General features: G+C 53.9%; 1 protein-coding gene across 2 annotated transcripts; it reads right to left on the reverse strand.

Moving 5' to 3' along the window:
- Positions 1-3,333: 3,333 nt before the first annotated feature.
- UBE2I (ubiquitin conjugating enzyme E2 I) lies at positions 3,334-19,403 on the reverse strand. Of its 2 annotated transcripts, XM_066275370.1 has the most exons (8): positions 19,249-19,403; positions 17,595-17,653; positions 14,251-14,326; positions 13,977-14,060; positions 12,684-12,756; positions 7,407-7,516; positions 7,230-7,309; positions 3,334-3,969 (listed from the first exon to the last, which is right to left on the reverse strand). In XM_066275370.1, exons 3-8 carry the CDS (start codon positions 14,314-14,316, stop codon positions 3,906-3,908), a joined length of 477 nt encoding a protein of 158 aa, XP_066131467.1. In that variant the 5' UTR covers positions 14,317-14,326; positions 17,595-17,653; positions 19,249-19,403; the 3' UTR covers positions 3,334-3,905. The 2 variants fall into 2 exon arrangements, with proteins under 2 accessions (XP_066131467.1, XP_066131468.1); XM_066275371.1 differs by lacking the exon at positions 17,595-17,653 and having other exon boundaries at positions 19,249-19,395.
- Between the last annotated feature and the right edge of the window lie 1,333 nt (positions 19,404-20,736).

Below are 20,736 nucleotides of genomic sequence, written 5' to 3' on the forward strand. Positions count from 1 at the left end.
CTTCTGGAAGAAAGGGCCTGGCAGGTTGGCGGAGTGGCTTTCCTTCCTCAGGGCCAGGAAAAACACACCTGGTTCTGGATGAGCACTCCGATGGCTGATGCAGAGCAGGGAAAGGGCGGCACAGGAGGAGAGCAGCTCAGTGAGTCCACCCCAACCCTACAGGTTGTAATCACACGCCAGCTCACACCCTGCTGGCAGCCCCTGGAATTGCAGGCATAGCTTTCTGGCAGCCAGGTTCCTCCCACTGCCCTGGGAACCCCAGGGCCTGTCCAGGACAGAGGCAGAGAAAGGGCCATGACTTGGGTAAGGGTCCCTGCTTGCCCTGGGCTGGAGGACCCTGAGGACTTCAGGGATCTGTTCCATTGCCTGCACCATCCTAGGTGGTTCTGCCAGGAGAGGTGACTCCAGGTGGGAGGGGGTCTGGTCCAAATGGCCCCTTGCCCGAGATGCTGCTTCCTGGGGCGCAGGCACCAAAAGCTGTCTGTGTGTGTGTGTGTGTGTGTGTGTGTGTGTGTGTGAGTGAGTGAAGGGGGGGTCCTGCTGCCAGTGCCTGCACAGGCATGGAGCACGGGAGCAGAGCGCCACCCAGTCTGTCTACTGGCCTTCCCATCAGCATCTGGCCCCGGGGGCAGGTGTGCCCCCTCCCCAGCAAAAGCCCCTCCTGCACTCACCACTTTGTGAGGTCAGGGCAGTATCAGGAGACAGAGCTACAGGTGGGCCAAGCACCTGGCTCCTCTAAGGAACAGGCATTCTCTCCAAAATCGAGGGCTGAGATGCCCCTGTCCCTGGCTCAGGGGGCCCTAGGTTTCTTCCTCCCTGGAGGAATGGAAGGGGCAGCAGGAGCACCCAGCGGGTTCCTTTTCAGGAAGGCATCCTGGAGGAAGGGGAGGATGGGCCGCCTGGAGGGCAGAGTCCAGGAGAGGGGGGCGCAGGCCTGTGCTCAGCGCCCTTGCTGCTGCCTTATTTTCTTCCAGGAGCTCGGGGACAACAGCCTCCTAGCAGATGCTAGAGCCTTTGGGCCGAACTGCTGAAGCCAGTTGTGGGATCTGGGGCAGCAAGCTGGATGGGACCCTGGTGCTCCAGCCCTCTACGCAGGTGGGGTGGCCAGGGCCCATACCGCGCAGGAGCTCCTCGGGGCTCCCAGCTGCAGCTGACTCAGACCTATTTAAGCCAGCCCAAGTCGATGCCGGGCCTCCAATCTGTTATGGCTACCTCCAACTGGAGGTTGCCTATGGCAGAGCCCAACCTGGGAAGGCCTTGGGCCAGCAGGTCGGGGAGTGCGGTACCCTGGAGGGCAGACAGGTGTGAGGACACAGCCTGGCTTACAAATGACTCGTCCTATAAGTAATCATTCCTGGGGGGATGGAGGCTGGGGACTAGCTAGCCTTTCCCACCTGTGCCAGACCAAGTCCCCCTCAGCCCAGGACCCCATCAGGGTCTGAACCGAGCTTGTGTGCACTTTGGCTCTGTGAGGATGGCGTCTTGCTCCCTGAGAATGCCCGTCTAGGTCGCCAGGGGGAGACCCTGCCCCAGCAGGCTAGGAACATGCAGGGCAGAGCCAGGGTCTCAGAGGAGACAGGAGGGGCCTGACCGCAGCTCCAGGGGACATTGTCTCCCCACCCCTTGGGCCCCTGACGGTCTAATGCTGGAGGCGTTAAGAGGCATGCAGGGCAGAGCTAGTGGCCAGCACAGGATGTGTGCCAGCCTTGCCTGTCCATGCCAGGGTCTCAGAGGAGACAGGAGGGGCCTGACCGCAGCTCCAGGGGACATTGTCCCCCCACCCCTCAGGCCCCTGAGGGTCTAATGCTGGCGGCATGGAGAAGAGGCCAGTACTCCCTGGCACAGCAGGGAGCAGGGGGCGGCCCGAGTGGGAAGGGGTAGGAAAAGCACACACCCTGCAGGCAGCAGTTTGTGGAAATGTTTTAATTAGAGGATTCTTAGATACAGTGGTTAATCTATTGCCCACAATTCCTCACTAATTAGGCGCCTCATGCTGGGAACACACTCTCTTCCCTTACAGTAGAAACAGTATGATCACATTTCATAGTTCTCCTGTTACAAGATTCACATCTTTGTTAAGCCAAGAACCATGGCACAAAAGGACATTTCATTAGCCAAAGTCACAACAATGTGCTAGAAACATCGATTACTTTAGAATGCTTTAACTAGAAAATATATTGCATTTCCATATATATTAACCATATACATGTGTAACTATTGTATTACTAAGTGTAGTTCAGTCATTACAAAATAAGACATTCTGGGCGAGGCTATACACACGACCCACTGAACCCCCCAACCCCCCCACATAAGGCCCTCTGCATTCGAAATAATCATGAACATCAAACCGAGCGCTTGCTCAGCAACCCCACAGACGTCCAGCTAAGCAAGAGAACAAGGCACTGGGCCCTTGGGCCACACTCCCGGCTGAGGGGCCACATTTCCTGGAGTGAACAGAGGCACCCCTTCCTGGCCGAGGGCCTGGATGACCAGCCCTCCTGTGCTCCCTACCCCTTTGGGGACCATCTCCATCTCAGTCCATGTGCCAGAGCCGCAGGCGACCTGGTTCTGACAAGGGTCCTCGGGGTGGGAGGGCAAGGCTGGTTGACACAGTGTCAGCATTGTGCCCACTGGACTCAAAGGTCAGGTCCCACTCTGCCACTTCCTGTCTCCACTTACAGCATCTCCCTGGGAGCCGGGGCCGCTTCTCACAGAACAAGCAGCCAACTCCTGGAAGATCTGCTGTGGGCTCAGGTTCCGGAGTTCTGAGCAGCCTCCTCAGGTGACGAGGTTCAGAACACTTCAGAAAATAGAGCATGCGACAGTGGCCCCTCGGAGCTGCTCCCTAAGGGTGTCCCAGTGCCTGAGACTACCTGTACCTGGGGCTCGAGACCGAAGCCCGAGCGTGGGAGTGTGGGGCTGCTACATGCAGAGGCCCGAGGGCAGTGCCAGGACCCAGCTACCCTCAGTGGCTTAGACATGGCCCTCACTTGGGCTCCCTGGCCTGGGTTTTAGACATCTCTTCCTGATGGCTTGGGCAGCGTGTGTTAGAAGGGCCTCGACACCAATTCAGAGCTGACCTGATGAACTCGACCGAGCACGCTACAGCCCAAAGACCCAGTGGGGTGAACAGAAACCCTGGCCACAAACCACCTCTGTACACAGCACTATTTACAAAGGGCCAGGGCGACCTCCATGCAGGACGCAGAAGCACGCAGCGCCACGTGCTGGGGCTGAGGCTGCAGCTGTGGGGGTGGGGTGGGGGCAATAGGGATGGGACACACCCCGAGGCTGCCTCCTCACACTTTTAATGACAATAATGCAACAAAAACCTTTATATAAACAGTTTATTTACTCTAAACAGCAACACAGACAAAACGCCATATAAACACAAAGGAAGTGATGCAGAAACGAGGCCGGCGGCGGCTGGCTGGCTTTGGATCTGAGGCTCAGAGCAACACAACCCGGGTTTTGCAGAGAGGACAGAGGCGCAAGGGCGAGGGGCAGGCTGATTTCTTTTCATACAGCCAGCTGGAGGCTACTGTAGCTCTGACAGTGGGAAGCATGCCTGCACCCGCGAGCAAAGGGAACTAGCTCCTCAGGGACTCATAGAAGTATAAAAGTTTATAATTTTACAGCAGTTGAAATACTGACATCAATATTAAAATAAAAGCAAGTTTTACATAACAATCAAAAATACAAAAGACTGAAGGAAGAGACCCTGTATGAAAAACTGGGCAATTCAGCAAGTGGAGAACTGTGTACCAGTGGCGGAAATGGAAAATGGCGCCCGCCCGCCTCCCTAGGTGACTAGTAATTGTATAGAGCAATGCTAGATCTGCAGTGTTGTAAACAAGTTCTTGCCAAACCAATCCCTTCCTTTTGATGTTGCCGCAGGTTGCTGCTTATGAGGGTGCAAACTTCTTGGCTTGTGCTCGAACCCTTTTCTCATATTCCACTCTGTTTTGGCTGAGGAGGTCAAGAGAGAGACACGTTAGAACAGCCTGGGCTGCAAGTGCACAAGTCTAACCAGTGACCAGCGGTTTTCTCTCTTCTCTTGGAAACAGCGTTGGTCATTTTGGAGAGAAAATACAGATTGCTCATTTTAGTCTTCAAAACCAGACACAGACATGTGATGGTTTTTTTTTGGGGGGGGCACTCAGTCCCAGGGTGCAGGTGTGGAGGTGGGGGCAGCTTTCTGGGGGTTGGGGGAGGACCCCAGCTGGTGCTGTTAGGAAAAGGGGGCTGGCAGGCACTGCCCAGGCCAGTGTGACAGGCAGCAAACCTGCCATCAGAGAAGAGACCAACTGCTACTAGGGGATCCATGCAACCTGAAGGCCCGTGGGTCCGTGAGGATGTTTATGAACGCAGCTCCTGTGTTGTCAAACATCTCAGGGCTGACAAGAGTCCTCCGCAGAGCACAGACACAATACATGCACTCAGGGCACTCACACTCTAATGAGAAAACCAGGCTCCTTCCAAGTGTGCTCTCAAGTGTGGCCTCTCAGAGCACTGGTCCCAGCCCCACACAGGCCCAGGTGTGACGGACAGAGGGCCGCCACAAGCCCTGCCCTCAGCTCAGCCCACTGCAGACAACAGGCCAGGTGCTCCGGGCCCTCCTCTGCGGTCTCTCTCCTGAAAGCTGCAAAGACAGCACCAGGAGACGCAGGAACTTGCCTGGAGCCTGCCCTGAGCTGGCATGGTGCCCAGGTGCACACCAGTTACTGGAGGCCAGTGTCAGCACCACACCCAGCCGAGAGCCAAGACTGAAGGCCAAGGAGCAAGCTCCTGCCGCCAGACCACGCTGTGGGCAGTCTGTGCTCCGGTGCCCCCACCCGGGCCAAGGGCCCAGCCCCCAGGGTGGAGGCAGCTAGCTAGGAGGGCCCCGGATGGAGCTGGAAGCAAAAGCAGAGGCAGCTGAGCCAACCCTGTCATTTACCAAGCCAGGCTGGGCACAGGGTGTTTGCCCTAGAGCACTGGAGCACCTGCCAGTGTAGGACACACTCTATGACCTTCGGAAAATATGAGAACAGAGATCAATCACGTTTCTCACAAAAGGTGCTTTTTTCCCCCCAAGTGAGAGGAGGGGAGATAGACAGACTCCCACATGCGCCTTGACAGGTATCTACCTGGCAACCCCCGTCTGGGGCGCTCTGCCCATCTGGCGCCATGCTTGCAATTGAGCTATTTTTAGCATCTGAGGCAGAGACTCCAGAGCCATTCTCAGTGTCTGGGGCTGATGCACTCAAACCAATTGAGCCATGGCTGTGGGAGGGAAATATATAGAGAGAGGGGGGGGAGACGCAGATGGTTGCTGCTCCTGTGTGCCCTGACCAAGAATTGAACTTGGGACTTCCACATGCAGGACTAATGCTCTACCACCGAGCCAACTATTCAGGGCCACAAAAGGTGCTTTTAAATTGGATGCTTACAGAACTAATGTCTCATTCCTGTGAAGTGGTGTATGACACCATCTGCACGTAAGGAGCCCGGAGAGTACACGAGAGATGCTCCAGTCCTGAGCAGGCCTGGGGCCACACAGCTGGGAGTACCCACTGGCAGCCAGCAGTGACCCTGTGAGCCTGTCGCAAACACCGTAACACGGCAACTAGATGGTGAGCGCCATACAGCAGACGGGCCATAGGCACACCCTCAGATCACAGGGACACTTGGCCCCAAGTATGGCACCCACGCTGTGACACATCCAGGACTGGCAAGCTCTCACTGAAGGCCAGCAAGGAGACATTTTGGCTCTGTGGGCCACCTGCTCTACCGCAATGGCTCAGCTCAGACAGCAAGGACCCAAGTGGCCCAATTTATAAAAAAGAGGCACAGGCTGACAGGGACTGATGCAGACAGATATCTCAGGGAGAACAACAAAGCACCAAGCTCAAGGGTCAAGATACAAGGACTCATCTGGAGCCGCTGAGGCACAGTAGCAATGAGACACGAGCTAACTCAAGGCAAGCTCCGCTGAAACTATTCACAGCAACTCCTCAGGCTAGGAGCCTCGCACAGAGACCAGACTAAAATCTGGAGAAAGGGCAGCTAGCCCAAAGCCTGGGAAGAGGCCCTCCGCCCTTGCCCAGGAACACCTTGTCACCCTTGGCCACAAGGGGGCGCCCCCAGCCAACAGATAGGTTGGATTCAGGAACTTGAAGCCATTTTTGGTGGGAGAACCGGTGCTTCTGCTCTCAGATGAACCCAGGCCGACTGAGCTGCTCAGGGTGGCTGACTCTCCAACCGGCTGCAATCGCAGAAATGCCCCCTTGGAAGGGCCCAGCCTCTGCTTGGCCCCTCCCTGTGGGTCAGTCCCTTAAGCCCCAGGTTTCTGAACATGGGTAGGTGGAGCAGTAGGAGTCAGAGCCCACAACCTGGCATAACACTGCCCAGACCAGCCTGGGACACTGGCCAGGAAGGCCAGAGTCCTCCCAGTGTCTACTCAGCCCCAGGTTCTAGGGGTAGCTCCATCACTCACAGTAAGTCACACCAGGCCCTCTTCCGACAGCACCTTGGTGACCAAAAGCAAGTTAGGAGTGCCCTGCCCTAGTAGACCATGCCCCTCACAGCTGCCACACCAGGTTGGGTCAAAGAGGGACAAAGGTAGAAGGTCTGGGGCTTCTTCCTCCAGTGTCCACGCCCTTCCCTGAGCTGGACCAGGCTCCTGAAGGCACAGGGCTTGCCTAGCCATTGCCCACCAGGGGCAAGGTGGTCAACAGGGGCCCTTGTCATCAACTCTGCCTCTTGCCATGCCCTACCAACATCTCTCTGGCTACACCAACCCTGGGCACCCATTCTTGCCACCACAGGCCCTTTGTATGTGCAGTTCCACCTTAGACTCCTCCCTGGCCACCTCACAGTACTCCGTTTGTGGCAATGACCCTGGCTGCCAGGAGCGTTGGGACTGTCCACCTACCCCACAGCCTGCCTTCTGTTCCCCTTCCTACAGGCAGCCTACACGGGACTTCCAGAAAAGGCTGTGCAAACTGACAAGAGGTCACTGCAAGTAGGGACAGATTGAAACTAACCAGTAGCCTGACCTGTGGTGGCGCAGTGGATAAAGCGTCGACCTGGAATGCTGAGGTCGCCGGTTCAAAACCCTGGGCTTGCCTGGTCAAGGCACATATGGGAGTTGATGCTTCCTGCTCCTCCCCCTGTTCTCTCTCTCTCTCTCTCTTAATAAAAATGAATAAATAAAATCTAAAAAAGTAAATAAGTAAGAAACTAACCAGTAAATTGTGTAGGCCTCTGCTTGAGCTGGATCTTGGATATTTGGTTCATTTAGAAGTTCCTGTATTCCTAATAAGATCTGTGTAAGAAAGAAAAACAAAGCAAGGTAGGGGTGAGCAGTTAAAAGGCAAACCCCGGTCCTGAAGGCAGGCTGTGGCGAGGCCTGCACTGCGTACCTGCTTAATTGTGATGGCCGGCCTCCAGTCCTTGTCCTCCTCGAGGATGGACAGGCACACGGTGCCTGACGGGTACACGTTCGGGTGGAATAACGGTGGTTCAAATTTGCCTGGACCACACAGAAGAAAGGAAATGTGTTTTGGTGGCAGTTGTCCTAAAGAATAATGTCCTGCCCTGACATCCCCATCTCCCCTGTGCTGGGACACCTGCTGGTCATGAGGCATTTCCCAAAGAACTGTTTAGAAAACTGTGGCCACGAGGCAGGAAGAGGTAGGAAAGGAGCAAGCGGGCCTTCCCCACGGACTCAGAGGCAGAACCACGTCCCTCCAGGACAGTGGGTAGTCAGAGCGGAGGCCCAGGCGGCCTCCCGGGTCCCTCCCCAGCCAGTCTGGACTCGGGACGATGGGAAGGGGCTGCTGCAGCAGGTGAAGAATCCAGGGGAAGCAGCCAAAGTTCCTTCAAAGGAGCGTGACCTTTTCAAAGCAGCTCATTCTGCTTCAAAAACAAGCTTTTAGAACGCCGTATGTATATAATATACTGCTCACAAAAATGGGGGATTTCAAAATGACCATGAAGTGATAAATATGCCCTCACTTTTATGAGCAGTATACATTTAAGAATTTTTATTCATTGACTTTTCTTAGAGAGGGAGGAGAAGGAGAGGAGAATCCCTGATCTGCTGTTCCATTTATTCACGCATTCACTGGGGGCTTGTGCCCCGATTGGGGGTCAATCTGCACAACCTTGGAGTATCAGGATGATGCTCTAACCAACTGAGGTATCTAGCCAGGGCTAGGACCCCATATTCTTTCTTTAAAATGTAAAGAAAGTTAATTTTCTTAAAAAAAAAAAAGATATAAAAACCTGAAAACATAAAAGAGCAGGAAAAAAACTTCCAGGAGCCCCACCAGGGACCATTAACCACAGCTAACATTTTAGCATATTTCTCACCTTTTCTTCTGGGTACTTTCTCCCTTTCTCTTTATTTTAATTATACCTAGAAAAATGCAACAAGTCTAGTACAGCCTGATAGATTATTAAAAAATGAGTACATCTATAATACTAACACCAATAGCTTTCCCGAAAACGCATTCATATACCACCCACGCCGTTTGCTCCTCTAACCCAACCTGCAACCCCCAAGGACGTCCCCAACTGTCTGCATGCCGACCGCACAAGGATCTCCTCACTGTGCTCACGGGCCGTGTCCTCCCAGGGAGTGAAAGTCATGCACCCCTGTGCTGCACAGCACCCACTGGGAGGCTGGCTGCCCCGTGGACTCGCCCGCTGCCCTGTGGTGCACAGTGGAAATACTGGATCAGTTTCCAAAGTGGCTGTCCCCACTTACATCTCACTGCTTTGTCAGGTGTGGACTTCAGCCACTGTTAAATGAACCATGGTGCCTCTCATGGCTTGAAGTTACCTTTCATTTACTGAAGTGAACTGGCTACTTTGGAAATGTTCTTGTTTAAGTCTTTCGCACATTTTTCTATTGGGTTGTGTCTTACTGATTTGTAGAAGCTCTTTTTTTTTTTTTTAAATATTTTATTTATTGATTTTTTTGTGAGAGAGAGGAGTGAGAGAGAGAGACAGAAAGAGAGAGAAGGGGGAGGAGCAGGAAGCATCAACTCCCACATGTGCCTTGACCAGGCAAGCCCAAGGTTCCGAACCGGCGACCTCAGTGCTCCAGGTCGACGCTCTATCCCACTGCGCCACCACAGGTCAGGCCATGTAGAAGCTCTTTACATATTCTAGACACAAGCCTTTTGTCAATTACATGTCTTGCAAATATCTTCCACTCCAAGTTTGTCTTTTGCTCTTTTATTTTTTTACATGTTTAGTTGATTTTAACCAGAAAGAAAGGGGGAGAGAGAAACAGGAACATCGAGCTGTTCCTCTATGCACCCTAACTGGGGATTGAACCAGCAACCTCTGCACTTCTAGCTGATGCTGTAACCAGTGGAGCTATCTGGCCAGGGCTGTCTTCTGTTCTTCTACATGTACATTTTGGTGAATACAATTCTTTGATTTATCAATCTTGTTTCTTAACTAGAAAAATGTACCAATAACAGACACCACCATCCCCCAAACCCGTCCGCCCCCCTCCCAGTCTCTTTGGCTTTCTTCCATAGCAGTCACCCTCCTGACTTCGCATGCTAGCCATCGCATGGTCTGTTGTTGACCTTCATAAAAGGACTCCAGCATAAACTCCTGTGTCTGGCTCTGTCTACTCCACACGTTTGGGAGATTCACTCATGCTGTGTGCCAAGAGATCCTTCACTCTTGCTGCTGCACCTGTCCAGTCTATTGTGAATGGACACTCGGACTATGTCCAGCTTTTGGTTCTTAACAGACGGGGCTGTCTAAACATGCTTGTCCATGCCTTTTGGTGAACATACGTATCCATTTCTCTTCAATATTTACAGCTGGGTTATCGGGTAGGGATAAATTAAGCTTCAGTAGACTTGGCAGACAGCTTCCAAAGGAAATGTTCAAAATTTACTTTCTCAAGCGCATATCTGAAGGCTCCTGCTACTCTGCAGTTTCTTCTGTCTCAGTTATCTGCCTGTTCACTCTGTTGCTGTAACTTGTAATTATCCAGTAAAGAAGTTGGGCATCTCTTTCTATGCCAACTGGCCAGGTGGAGAACTTCTTGTAAAGTGCCTGTTCCATCAAATGGTTGCTAGCCTTTTTCTCAGTGATTTGTAGATGCTCTTGATTTAATCAGGAGAGTACTGATGGATACATACAATCTCCCCTCTTCACTCTCAATGATGTTCTTTGGTAAAGAAATGGTCTTAATTTCAACACAGTCCAATTGATCCCATTTTCCATACTTCCCCGGTTAAGAAAACTTTGCTTATCCAAGTCATGAAGACACCCTCCTGTCTTCTTCTAAAACAGCGGTTCTCAACCTGTGGGTTGCGACCCCGGTGGGGGTCAAACAACCAAAACACAGGGGTCGCCTAAAGCCATTGGAAATCCAATGTTCTAAAAGCTGTACTGTCCCGGCCACCTTCCTACTGGGCATTACAAACCACTTGGAAGGCTTGGTCTATGGCCAAAGGGAGATTAGATCAAGGGCTATTCTTCCACTGGGACACTCGGTTGTCCCAGTCCATGCACTGGAAGACCAGCCTCTCTCCACGCCTTGCAGCTCCACCTGTCACAAACCATGCCACTGCACACCTGCAGTTTTCTGGAACCCCTTTACATCTCAATTACTGTGCCTCTGCAGCAAGTCTCAATCTGGTTCACATCTTTCCCACCCTGCTAATAGGTCTGGGTACTTTTTACCCAACAAGCCCCATCCCAGGCCTCACCATCCTCCCCTCCTAGAACCTTGAGCACCACAGCAATTCTCAGCACTCTCCATCTCCTACATTTTAGAGCCTATGTGACAATGTCCACAGAAGTCTCCTTGGATTCTGATTGGAATTACGCTGAATCTGTAGATCAGTTTGAAGAGAACTGACATCTTTGTAACAGTGCCTTTGGGTCATAAACAGGGCCCATTTCGCCAGTCTTTAGGCTGCCCTTCACTGTCTCAGAAATGTTTTCTTAAACATCTTTTGTTGGACTTATTCCAAGGTACCTGATACTACTACAAAGAATATATTGTAGCTTAAAAACTTTCATTTGTTGCAACTATATGAAAACCAGTTTTTGTATATTACCCTTTTATTCAGCAACCTTAATAAACTGACTTAAAGATGGTCTATGGTCTAAGGCAGGGGTAGTCAACCTTTTTATACCTACTGCCCACTTTTGTATCTCTGTTAGTAGTAAAATTTTCTAACCGCCCACCGGTTCCACAGTAATGGTGATTTATAAAGTAGGAAAATAACTTTACTTTATAAAATTGATAAAGTAGAGTTACAGCAAGTTAAAGCATATAATAATAATGACTTACCAAGTATTTATGTCGGATTTTCGCTAAGCTTGGCAGAATAAATCTTTATAAAACTTAGTAAAAGATAGTTAAAGCTACTTTTTATTCATACTTTGGTTGCTCCGCTATCGCCCACCATGAAAGCTGGAACGCCCCCTAGTGGGCGGTAGGGACCAGGTTGACTACCACTGCTCTAAACCCTCCTTTCCTATTTCTCTGCTGGGATTCCTTTCTCCTGCCTTGCTGCATTTGTTTGGAATTCCAATAAAATGTTGAAATAATGAAAGCAGCTACAATTTATCTCACTTTTTATTTAAAATAATACCTGCATATCCCCACCCCCCACCCCATCCCCCGCCAAACTGAACAGCAAAAAACCACCCCAAATGAAGTAAGTCTCAAGGCCCTGGCTGGGCAGCTCAGTTGGATAAAGCATTGTCCCGATGCACCAAGGTTGTGGGTTTGATCCCCAGTCAGGGCACATACAGGAATCAACCAATCAAAGTATAAATAAGTGGAACAAATCAATGTTTCTCTCTCTCCCCTTCTCTCTAAAATTAATCAATAAAAAATAAAATAAAGTCTCCATCCCAGTGGTTATGCTGTGAATTGATCATTTAAATAATTCTTCTGGTAGATGCCATTATAATGAAAAACATAGTTGTATCTCTTAAATCACCAATCACATGAAGTCTTGCCTTCCCCCATGCTGGGCATGCACGTTTCAACTCATTCAATTAATCCGCCATAGACAGCGCTGGTTGATTTCCAGCTACCAAAGAGGAGAGATTTGGTGCTCCCTTTCCTTGTCCCGAGTTTTACAAAACAGCAAAACTAGCTATAGCACTTTTTTAAACATGGCCTTGGACTTTTCTTCCTGCTGCCTTCTCTGGAGGCTTAAGCGTGCTGCTATCCGTCCAGGCTGCAGCTGCAGGCATGCGCAAGCTGTGAAACTCTAACAGACGACCGGTCAGGGCAGACAAAACCCTCTAAGGAATGAGTTCCGACTGGTGATCCTTCTGCATGTCCACCACCATCCAGGGAGGTGGCTTCATCCCTGAGGGGCTCGAAGGGTTGAGGAGCCTCACCTGGATCTTATGATCCTTCCTCTAGAGCCCAGGAGCGTCCCAGTTGCAGAACCGAGACCTGAGACTTGGCCTAGTAGGAGCACCTCCATCTCGGGGCTAGAAACACTCAGATCCATAGTCACCCACAGGGATCAGCGTGACATAACCACAACCAAAGGGATCTGAGCGCCAGGGCCACCCCGCGTAGACCAGAGTGTGAAATAACCACGACTCCCGGAGGCTGGGCTCTCTGAAGAGGACTCAGATCTCTGCTGGAGCACAGTCAAAGCCAACTGTTGAGAATTCATTGTACTTACATTTCGGAGGTGAGGATGGATAGTCATCTTTGAAGAGCATCCGTAGTTTAAACAAGCCTCCTTCCCAAGGGGTCTGTTGGGAAGTGAAGCTGTGATTAGATGTGTGCTGCTTTCTGCTGCCGGGGCCCAGGAAGAGGTGGGCTGTGCTGCTGCTACACAGTCCCTGCTGGGACCCAGTGACCCGCCCACAGCAGGACTGGCAGGACCTCCAGGAGCCCCGAGGGCCAGTGGGAAAGAGCCCTCCCTGGAGAGGAGCAGACTGACAGCCGTGGTGGCTGGCTGTCCCCTCCCATCTCAGGACGAAGGCCAGGGCCTGCACCTGAGCAGGTCTAGTCAGGACTTAAGCAAGCTCACAAGCAGACCCCTTCCCTCACGTCCTCACGTCCTGCATCTCTGGGCAGCCTCCCAGTTCCACAGTCCAAACCTCCTTGTAGCCACGAGATACAAGGAGGTTTGGAGATAGCTACAGCCCACCAGCCTCGCCCTAAGATGAGGGGCCATGTATGGGCCTAGTGGAGGTTGGGGTACATGCTGGGCCCTCATCAGAGCCCCAGAACACACAGTCCTGCAGACAAAGTCTTAACCCTGCCGGCTCAGGGCAGGGGAGGGAGCCTGTCAGGAGCCACCAAGGCTCAGCACAGTGGATCCTCACAAGAGGCTGTGGGTGGGAGAGAGTGGAGGCGGTGAGGCCTCAGCACAACCCAAATGCCTCAGCGGTCCCCCCCTCCCGGGTCATGGGAAGAGCCATGTAATGGGTTGCTGGAGACCCTCCTTCTGAATGCCTCAAATACACTGGTTGTAACTGGTCCAGGCACATTCAGGGGAGCCAAGGAGGCACCACAGTGGGAGAACCGTGGCTGCGTGTGAAGGACACGTGAGGCCCCATGCAGCCATCATTGGTGGTCGATACCAGGCCCCCGCCCTAGGGATCTGCAGTCATTCCAGGCTCGGACACCCAGGAGGAGCACTGCCACAGCGAGGTTGCTCCAGCCCCAGCACATCCAGAAGGACAAATGGGAAGGCCCTCGTGGCAGCTCCGGCCCCTTCTCTAAGACTCCCTTCACTCCCAAGGTGAAGCAGGGTCTGGGCCTCCTACCCCGCCCAGCCCAGACCCTACTTTCAGAATTAAAACTGCTTGGGACGGGATGTTGTCACATATCACCCTAAACTTGTCCCACCACTCATGTCCCCCGGCCTGTGTGACTGCCACGTCATGCACTTGAACCTGAATCCTCCTGAAGGGCTGAAGCGTTCCCAGCAGTCCGCCCCCCACACGAGCAGGCTGCTTCTTACCCCTTTCTTCCCGGGAATGGCGCACTCCCAGTTCATGAGGTTCATCGTGCCATCGGGGTTTTTTGTTGGGACAGCCACAAAACCCTAAGAGAAAGCCACACACAAGCACATCAGTGCTGTGGAAGCCTGTGTTAGCTGCTCACGGGAACAGCCCTGCGCCTCCCACCACCTGCAGGCACAGGGCTCGCAACAGGGTCCCATCTGAAGGGACCGGGTGGTGTCGTCAAGCGGAGACGGTCCACTGTGCTACATGAAGAAATAAAACTTTCCTTACAAAGGGGTGGTCTTTTCTCCAAGCTTTCCTCTCCTGGGCGAGTCTGCTGAGGGCGATCCCCGACATATTCAAAGTCCTGAAAGAGACGGCAGAGATGTGATCAGGAGGACAACCCGGGTCCTCTGCCCCTCCCCTCACACCTGCCCAGGGAGCAGACTTGTTTCCAAGAGTCCGGTGAGCGAGGGCTCTCACATAGCCCACAGAGACCACTCATGCTCTCAGCAAGTTGTCTGGAATGTAGACAGGCATCAGGCCCCCATGGGCAACCCTGTCCTCTCCCACAGGCAGGTCACCAGGGAAGAGACCTGGGCCACCGGGGCACCTTCCTTGCTAACAGTCTCGCCCCAAGGCTCCATGGTGTCACAGAGGTTCAGACAGGCTCTAGGTGCTGTGCAGGGAGGGGCCATGCACTCCCAGCAGACACCTGGAACCTGACCCTCCCACCCCCCTTTAAGTCACACCCAGCAGCGGGCTGGAATGACAGGGATCCAGTTCTACCATCAGACTACACAGGAAAGGCAAGACAAGGTGGGGATACACAAAGCGCTGGCCTTAGACCTGGGAAGGGCAGGGCTGAATCACTTCCTTCTGCAGGTGGAGGGATGTGGGGGCACTGTCAGGCCCCTAGCTTAGAATCAGGGCTGAAGATTCAGATTTAGGTCTGGCCAGGGGATGACCCTTACTCTTGAAGACCACCAAATGGAAAACTGTCCCAGGGCCAAGGGCAGCTCAGCTGTACCGTGGACAAGTCCAGAGATAGCATACCTGCCCCAGTACCCAACAGACCCGCTTGTCACCAGCGTCCTGGGCTCCTTCTGTCCCCTCCATGTTCTCATCCTGGCATTCCACAAACAACTAATGGATCAAGACCTGTCTCTCATTTACTTTGGGAAGTCAAAAGGGAGCAGGCTAGCAGGGCCCAAGAACTCCTCTGGAACACTGGAGAGTGGGATGGCCTTGGCAGGCCTGGACTGGACTCTCAATGCTCAGCACCCTCAGCCATTCAAACCAGCAGCCCGGAGCCCTCAGGTAGAGGAGCATCTACAGGTGCCTGGCACACCACACCAGACTGAGTCGTAACCTCACCGGCCACTGCCCATGAGAAAGCAGATGAAGAGGTGACATGATCACAAAACCTGCTGGAGAATTTGAACTTATGTGTTTGTTGGTCTTCAAAATCCATGGAAGCACTGAAGATACCCTGAATCAGGCTTTAACAAGACAAATGGGGAACGGCCGCTTCCCCAAGCCTTCTGGTTTATACTGAAACTGAGGGACAGGTCTCTGCTCTCTGTAGGGGAAAAGGTCCAGGAAAAAAGTCCCCCAGTACAATGTGGGGTACCCGTCACAACTAAAACAGCTGTGAAAAACAAAACCCACACACTTCCAGCAAGGACAACACTAGACAGCAGCCACGCTTCCCAGCCGTCTCACTTACTGGCCCGGCCTCCACACAGGCCTGTTCTAGAGACAGCGAGATCCCGAGTAACCTGCAAGCTAAGGGTGCAGCCTCAACACAAGCCCAGCTGGTCTTCTGATGCCAGTGGGTGGGTGGCAAGACTCCTTTCCCTCCTGCTGCAGTGCCCCCTAGCCCCGTAACTACTACTTCAACCTCCCCACCCCACCTGGGCTCCAGTTGACCCACAACTGCCTCAGCAACCCACAGCACACCCTTCACCCAGCACCCACACCACCGGGCTGCCCTGCCCGACCCCTCAGGTTCACACTGTTCAACAGCAGACATCAAATGCACGTTCCCAGGCCCCAGAGACGCCCACCCCACCCCCACGGACCAGCAAGGCTCTGAGTTTTGGGCAGCTCTTGGATCACTGTTTCCCCAAGAGGTAGGCACAGAAGGAGGGAGGGGTTTGGGACTGCCACTGCAGAAAAGCACTGCCACCTCCCAGCCACCCAGGAGTCAAGGTCTCAGGATGCTGGGTGCGTTACTATAAACCACCAGACCAAAGGGATGCGATACATATTCAAGAAACATGTATGCTTATGTCATCACAAGAAAAGTAAGGGTCCAAATTCAAAGCCCTCCAGTAAAGAAGCATGGCCCGCAAGGCAACAAGTGATAGATGCACCAATTTGGGCTGTGGTCCCTAGCTCTAGCACTCTGACCCAAGAACGCTCCCTTCAACCTTATCCGACCTCAAGATTAAGTCCAACTAGATTAACACCAGGTTTGGACCCAACAGAACTAACTGCTCTTCAGCACCATACAGCTCTGCTCTGCCCATTTCCTCCCAGGGGGCATTTGACCAAACCACTGAGGTGCTCAGAAAGAGTGTGCCATGATGCTGCCCATGGGTGGGTGGGGCACAGGTGAAGATGCCATATGCTGGGAAGAACTAGGTGCCAGGAGATGCAAAGCAGGACTATAGGGATGAGAAGGACCTGCTTTTAAAGTGGCCAGGTGGCCACCTGAGTGCAGCCTGCAGCAATCTGGCAGGAGACTGTTCCAGGCAGCGTGGTTCAAGAAGAGAAGGACCAGTGGGCCAGGGAGAGTGGAAATGGTGGGCTTGCCTGAGGGGTGTGGGAGCCCACAGGGGGCGTGGGAGCCCACAGGGGGCGGGGCAGAGGAGCACATCAGCCAGCTTCTGTTGGAAGTGGGAGGTGATGACTGGCTGAGAGATGGGGGACAGTAGCCCTAATGTGTGAAAAATTCTTTATTTCTAAATTTGTCGACCCCTTTCCTTCAACTGGTTTTTCTAATGGCATGTTGCAATGCTAACCTCATCCCAGTGCCTCTCCACACCCACCTCTAGGCTTGAGGGCGCAGCACATGTTAGCTTCCAAAGTACTGTTTCTGTGCCCTGTGGCTTCCCCCAGCAACATGGCCCCAGAGCGGAGACCCCCTCATCCCTGGCAAGGGCAAAGCAGAAAGCACAGCCTAGAAGGATGTTTCTGCTAAATTAACTAACACAAGCTCAGTGATGGAAGATGAGCAACCTGGTAAGCTGGTGTTTAAGTGAGGCATATGGTCCCTAGTGAGTCTGAGGCTAGGCCAGGCATCAAAACAGGTTTCTGAAGCCCCAGGCCAGCGTGGAACACCGAAGAACCATGGATACAGTGTAGGGCGACACAATGCTGGGCTGGGTGCAGCCTTCCTGTTGACCCTGTGTCAGGGCCCTTGCCTCTTCTGCTCTGAAAACTGAACAAAGCTGTGCACAGAAGCCCTGTCCTACTGCCTCGCTGTGGCAGTCCCAGGCATGAAAGGTTAATGAGGAGTGGTCCCACAGGAGCCCCTGCAGCCCCCCCCTCAGGGGTGCCAATGGGCCAGACCAGGCACCAGTAAGATCCTTTCTGCCATCAGAGCAAAGAGCTACCGGTGCACTCACCTGCACTGTCCAGGCAGACACCTGGTCTTCAGGATGATGCTTCCACTCCTAGTAGTCTTCTGGGTCCAGGAGAAAGCAACCAATTTGTTACATTTTCATTACAGAACAAAGGCGCTTATTCAGAATCCCACTTAATATTGACTCTGCCTTCCCCAACAGAGGCCCTTAAGAAACAGCTAAATGTTACTGCCGCTTCATGAACAGCAAAGCTGTAGCTGCACAGACCAACTATCCATGAACTACTACAGACGCCCCGCAGGACCAACTCAGGATTCTCCAGGCTGAGCGGGGAGGTCTGCAGCAGTGGGCTGTACTTGAACCTACTCTTAGATCAACTCTGCTGGTTAACAGCAGAGACTTCAGAGCTACTTCACTGGCTCATGAGTGTGGCAAGCTGTTCATCTCCACCAACCTCAATTTCCTCATCTGTGAAATGGGGGACGGTACTGTGCCCCCACAGGTTTACCCAGGATGACACAAATAGTGGATGAGAAGCCCTGGGCGGGCCTTTCCCACCCAAATGGAAACTCCCTCAGGGAGAAGGTATTCACTTGATCTGATCCAAGTATCCTGCCCCTGCCCAAGGTGCACTTCTGATTCTTTCTCCACAAACCTCTCAGGACTCCGGGCTGTTTCTGAAGCAAGGTTCCAAATCCCGAGACTCACCAAAGACACCACAGCATGCAGAACTCACCCCTGAACTACCCAAAAGGTCACAAGCAAACCAGGACAAACTAGTATCCACATTACCTTATCTGTTGGAGAGGTTCTCTATCTCAAGCTAAGGATTCCTTAATAGCAAGAAACATTCAGAGCTACATTCTTTTAAAGAAAACAAAAAGCCAACTTAGCAAACACAATACAGTAACTTTGCAAACCAAGGAACTAAACGTGCTCTCAAAACATACAAACCAAGACCAGTTAAAACTGTTATTTAGGAGCGACTGCGCGCCGTAATCCCGAGCCCAGGGAATCATTCCCTTCCTTTCTTCCTCCTCACAAAAATACCAGTTCCAACCTCCCTTCAATTGCTACAAAGCAATCTCAAAAACAAAAGGAAACTCTCCCTCTGGCGAAACGCTGGTGTTCAGGGACCCACCAGCGGCAAGCGAGCTCTCTAGAAGCGCAAGGAAACACAAGACCTGTTTTGAATTTTAGACATCAAACACCCCCCACCCCTCAATCGAACCAGCAATTTTGCAATCCAAGACTTTCAACTCACTCCGCCGGCCCTCTCCCCCGGCAGGAGAGCGCCACAGGTTTGTGTGCGGCCCCGTGACCCCGGAAACGCACGGCCCTCGGTAAATGAAGGCGCCTGTCAACCCCGCCTCGGCTTCCCGGCCGCGCCGCGAGCCCTCGCCAGAGGGGACGCCAACACTTTCACAAGGGAAAGCGACGGGAGCCGGAGGAGCAAGGCCGGGACGATGTCGAGGCCGGGCCAGCAGTGTCCAGCCGTAGCCCGCGGCGTCAGGAGCTCCACGGCAAACGGTTCCCGGGCGCAGGATCGGGGTCGGGTCGGGGGTCGGGGCCCAAGGGGTCGTGGGTGGAAGAGTGCCCGCCCGGCTCGGCCCAGCCCGACGGGGGAGGCCCCGCGCCGCCGAGGTTCGGCCCCTGCCCTGCCGCCGAACCCTGCGCACCCCCAACCCGCGCTCACCTAGGGCGGCCGCGGCCCGGCAAGCGAGGGGGACGAGGCGGCGGCGACGGAGGCGGCGCGGCGCTTCCTTTGTCTCGGGACTTCCCTCCCGAGCCCGCTCCGCGCGCAGCCCGAGCGCTCCGAGGACCCCGGCGCGGGCGGGGCGCGGGCGGGGCCTGTGGGGACTGTCCGCCGCGCGCCTGTACCGCGGGCCGCCGCCGTCGCTCCGCGTCTCAAGCGGCTCTTGCAGCCGCACGCTGCGCGCTGCCCACACCCCACTGCCGCGCGCCCGCTCCCTGGGCTCGCCCCGGGAGCCCGGCCTGGGGGAGTCTTTTCAGTTAGGCGGCGCCCTGGACACCTGCACTCTTAAAGGAGCCGCGTCCCCGATGTGAGGGAGCGTCTGCAAACTCTCCTTTGCGATGAGCGCGTCCACTCGAGGACACGCCAGCAAGCAGCTGGGGAAAGCGGAGGCCAAGATCTCCAAGGGCTCCCCGGATGTCCTGCGTGCACCTGTCTGGGCACGGGTCTCGTTAGTTTCCTTAGGGCTAAGGTCCAGGGTCGGGGAGTAAAGACCACCGAGGCCTAAGGATCCCCAGAAGCGTCGCAGCACGGTGACGATCTCCCGAGAACAGCGTCCTGTAAAACCCTTTGTAATTGGCCACTTCGAGACGCTGGGCGGGGCGTACACCAAATCAGCCCAATGAGCTGACCCGGTACAAGCAGCCGAGAGCCGGTCTGACCGACGGGAGGAAAAGTGCGGACGCTCCCTAACTTGAGGTTGGCCGAGGGGGAGGGGTTCTGGAGCTGCCTGCGGGCGGGGGAGGGGCCAGCTGCGACCCCACGCTGCAGTCAGAGTTTGGAGCCCACCCCTTAACCCGTAGGTGTACGCGGGTCCTTGCTCATCTTGCGAGGCGCCTCTTCGTGGGGCCGCCCCCGGCCCCAGTCCCAGCCCCTCGGGCCAGCTGCGCTAGGCAAACCCCTGCTTTCGGTGGGGAGAGGGTGTTTTCCAAGGTCATCCCGTTACGCCCGCCCGTGGGAACTTTGGGATCAGGCAGCAATGGATGTGTGTGGGGCTTCTGGGCCAGGAGGGGAGGTGGACAGCGGAGGCTACTTGCATTCACTCACTCCTTTCCCTCCCTTTTTCCTTCCTTCCCACCTTCCTTCCATCTCCCTAATCTTGCCCTCCCTACTTTCTTCCCCCAGAGTCTCCTATTTGGCCCTGTGCTGAGACTGTTGACTCCGTAAGGGGCAGGGATCACAGGTGGCCCACATCTGGCCCAATGCTCTTAGCAAATGTCCAGTGGATGAATTCCATGCGCTCCCAGCCATCCTGTTGCGCTGGGGGAGTAAAATTAGACTGAGGGGTCTTGTTAGTGTGGTGGCTCCTCTGGGCTGGGGAGGGGGTTTGCCTAGGTAACTCCTGGTCAGCCATGTCCCAGAGAGGGCCTGGCTGTAGTGACAGGGGTTCCAGGTGACAAAGGCCAGAGGGTCTGGACCTCTTGAACAAAA

The sequence above is a fragment of the Saccopteryx bilineata genome, chromosome 4 (assembly GCF_036850765.1).
Source record: "Saccopteryx bilineata isolate mSacBil1 chromosome 4, mSacBil1_pri_phased_curated, whole genome shotgun sequence".
In the NCBI taxonomy this organism is placed as follows: domain Eukaryota; kingdom Metazoa; phylum Chordata; class Mammalia; order Chiroptera; family Emballonuridae; genus Saccopteryx; species Saccopteryx bilineata.

Coding starts and splice junctions, on each gene's coding strand:
- UBE2I (XM_066275370.1), bottom strand. CDS start 14,316: ATGTCGGGGATCGCCCTCAGCAGACTCGCCCAGGAGAGGAAAGCTTGG. Junction 7,517..12,683: donor TCCATCCTCACCTCCGAAAT/GTAAGTACAATG, acceptor TGTGTGGTCCAG/GCAAATTTGAACCACCGTTA. Junction 7,310..7,406: donor CGGCCATCACAATTAAGCAG/GTACGCAGTGCA, acceptor TTTCTTACACAG/ATCTTATTAGGAATACAGGA.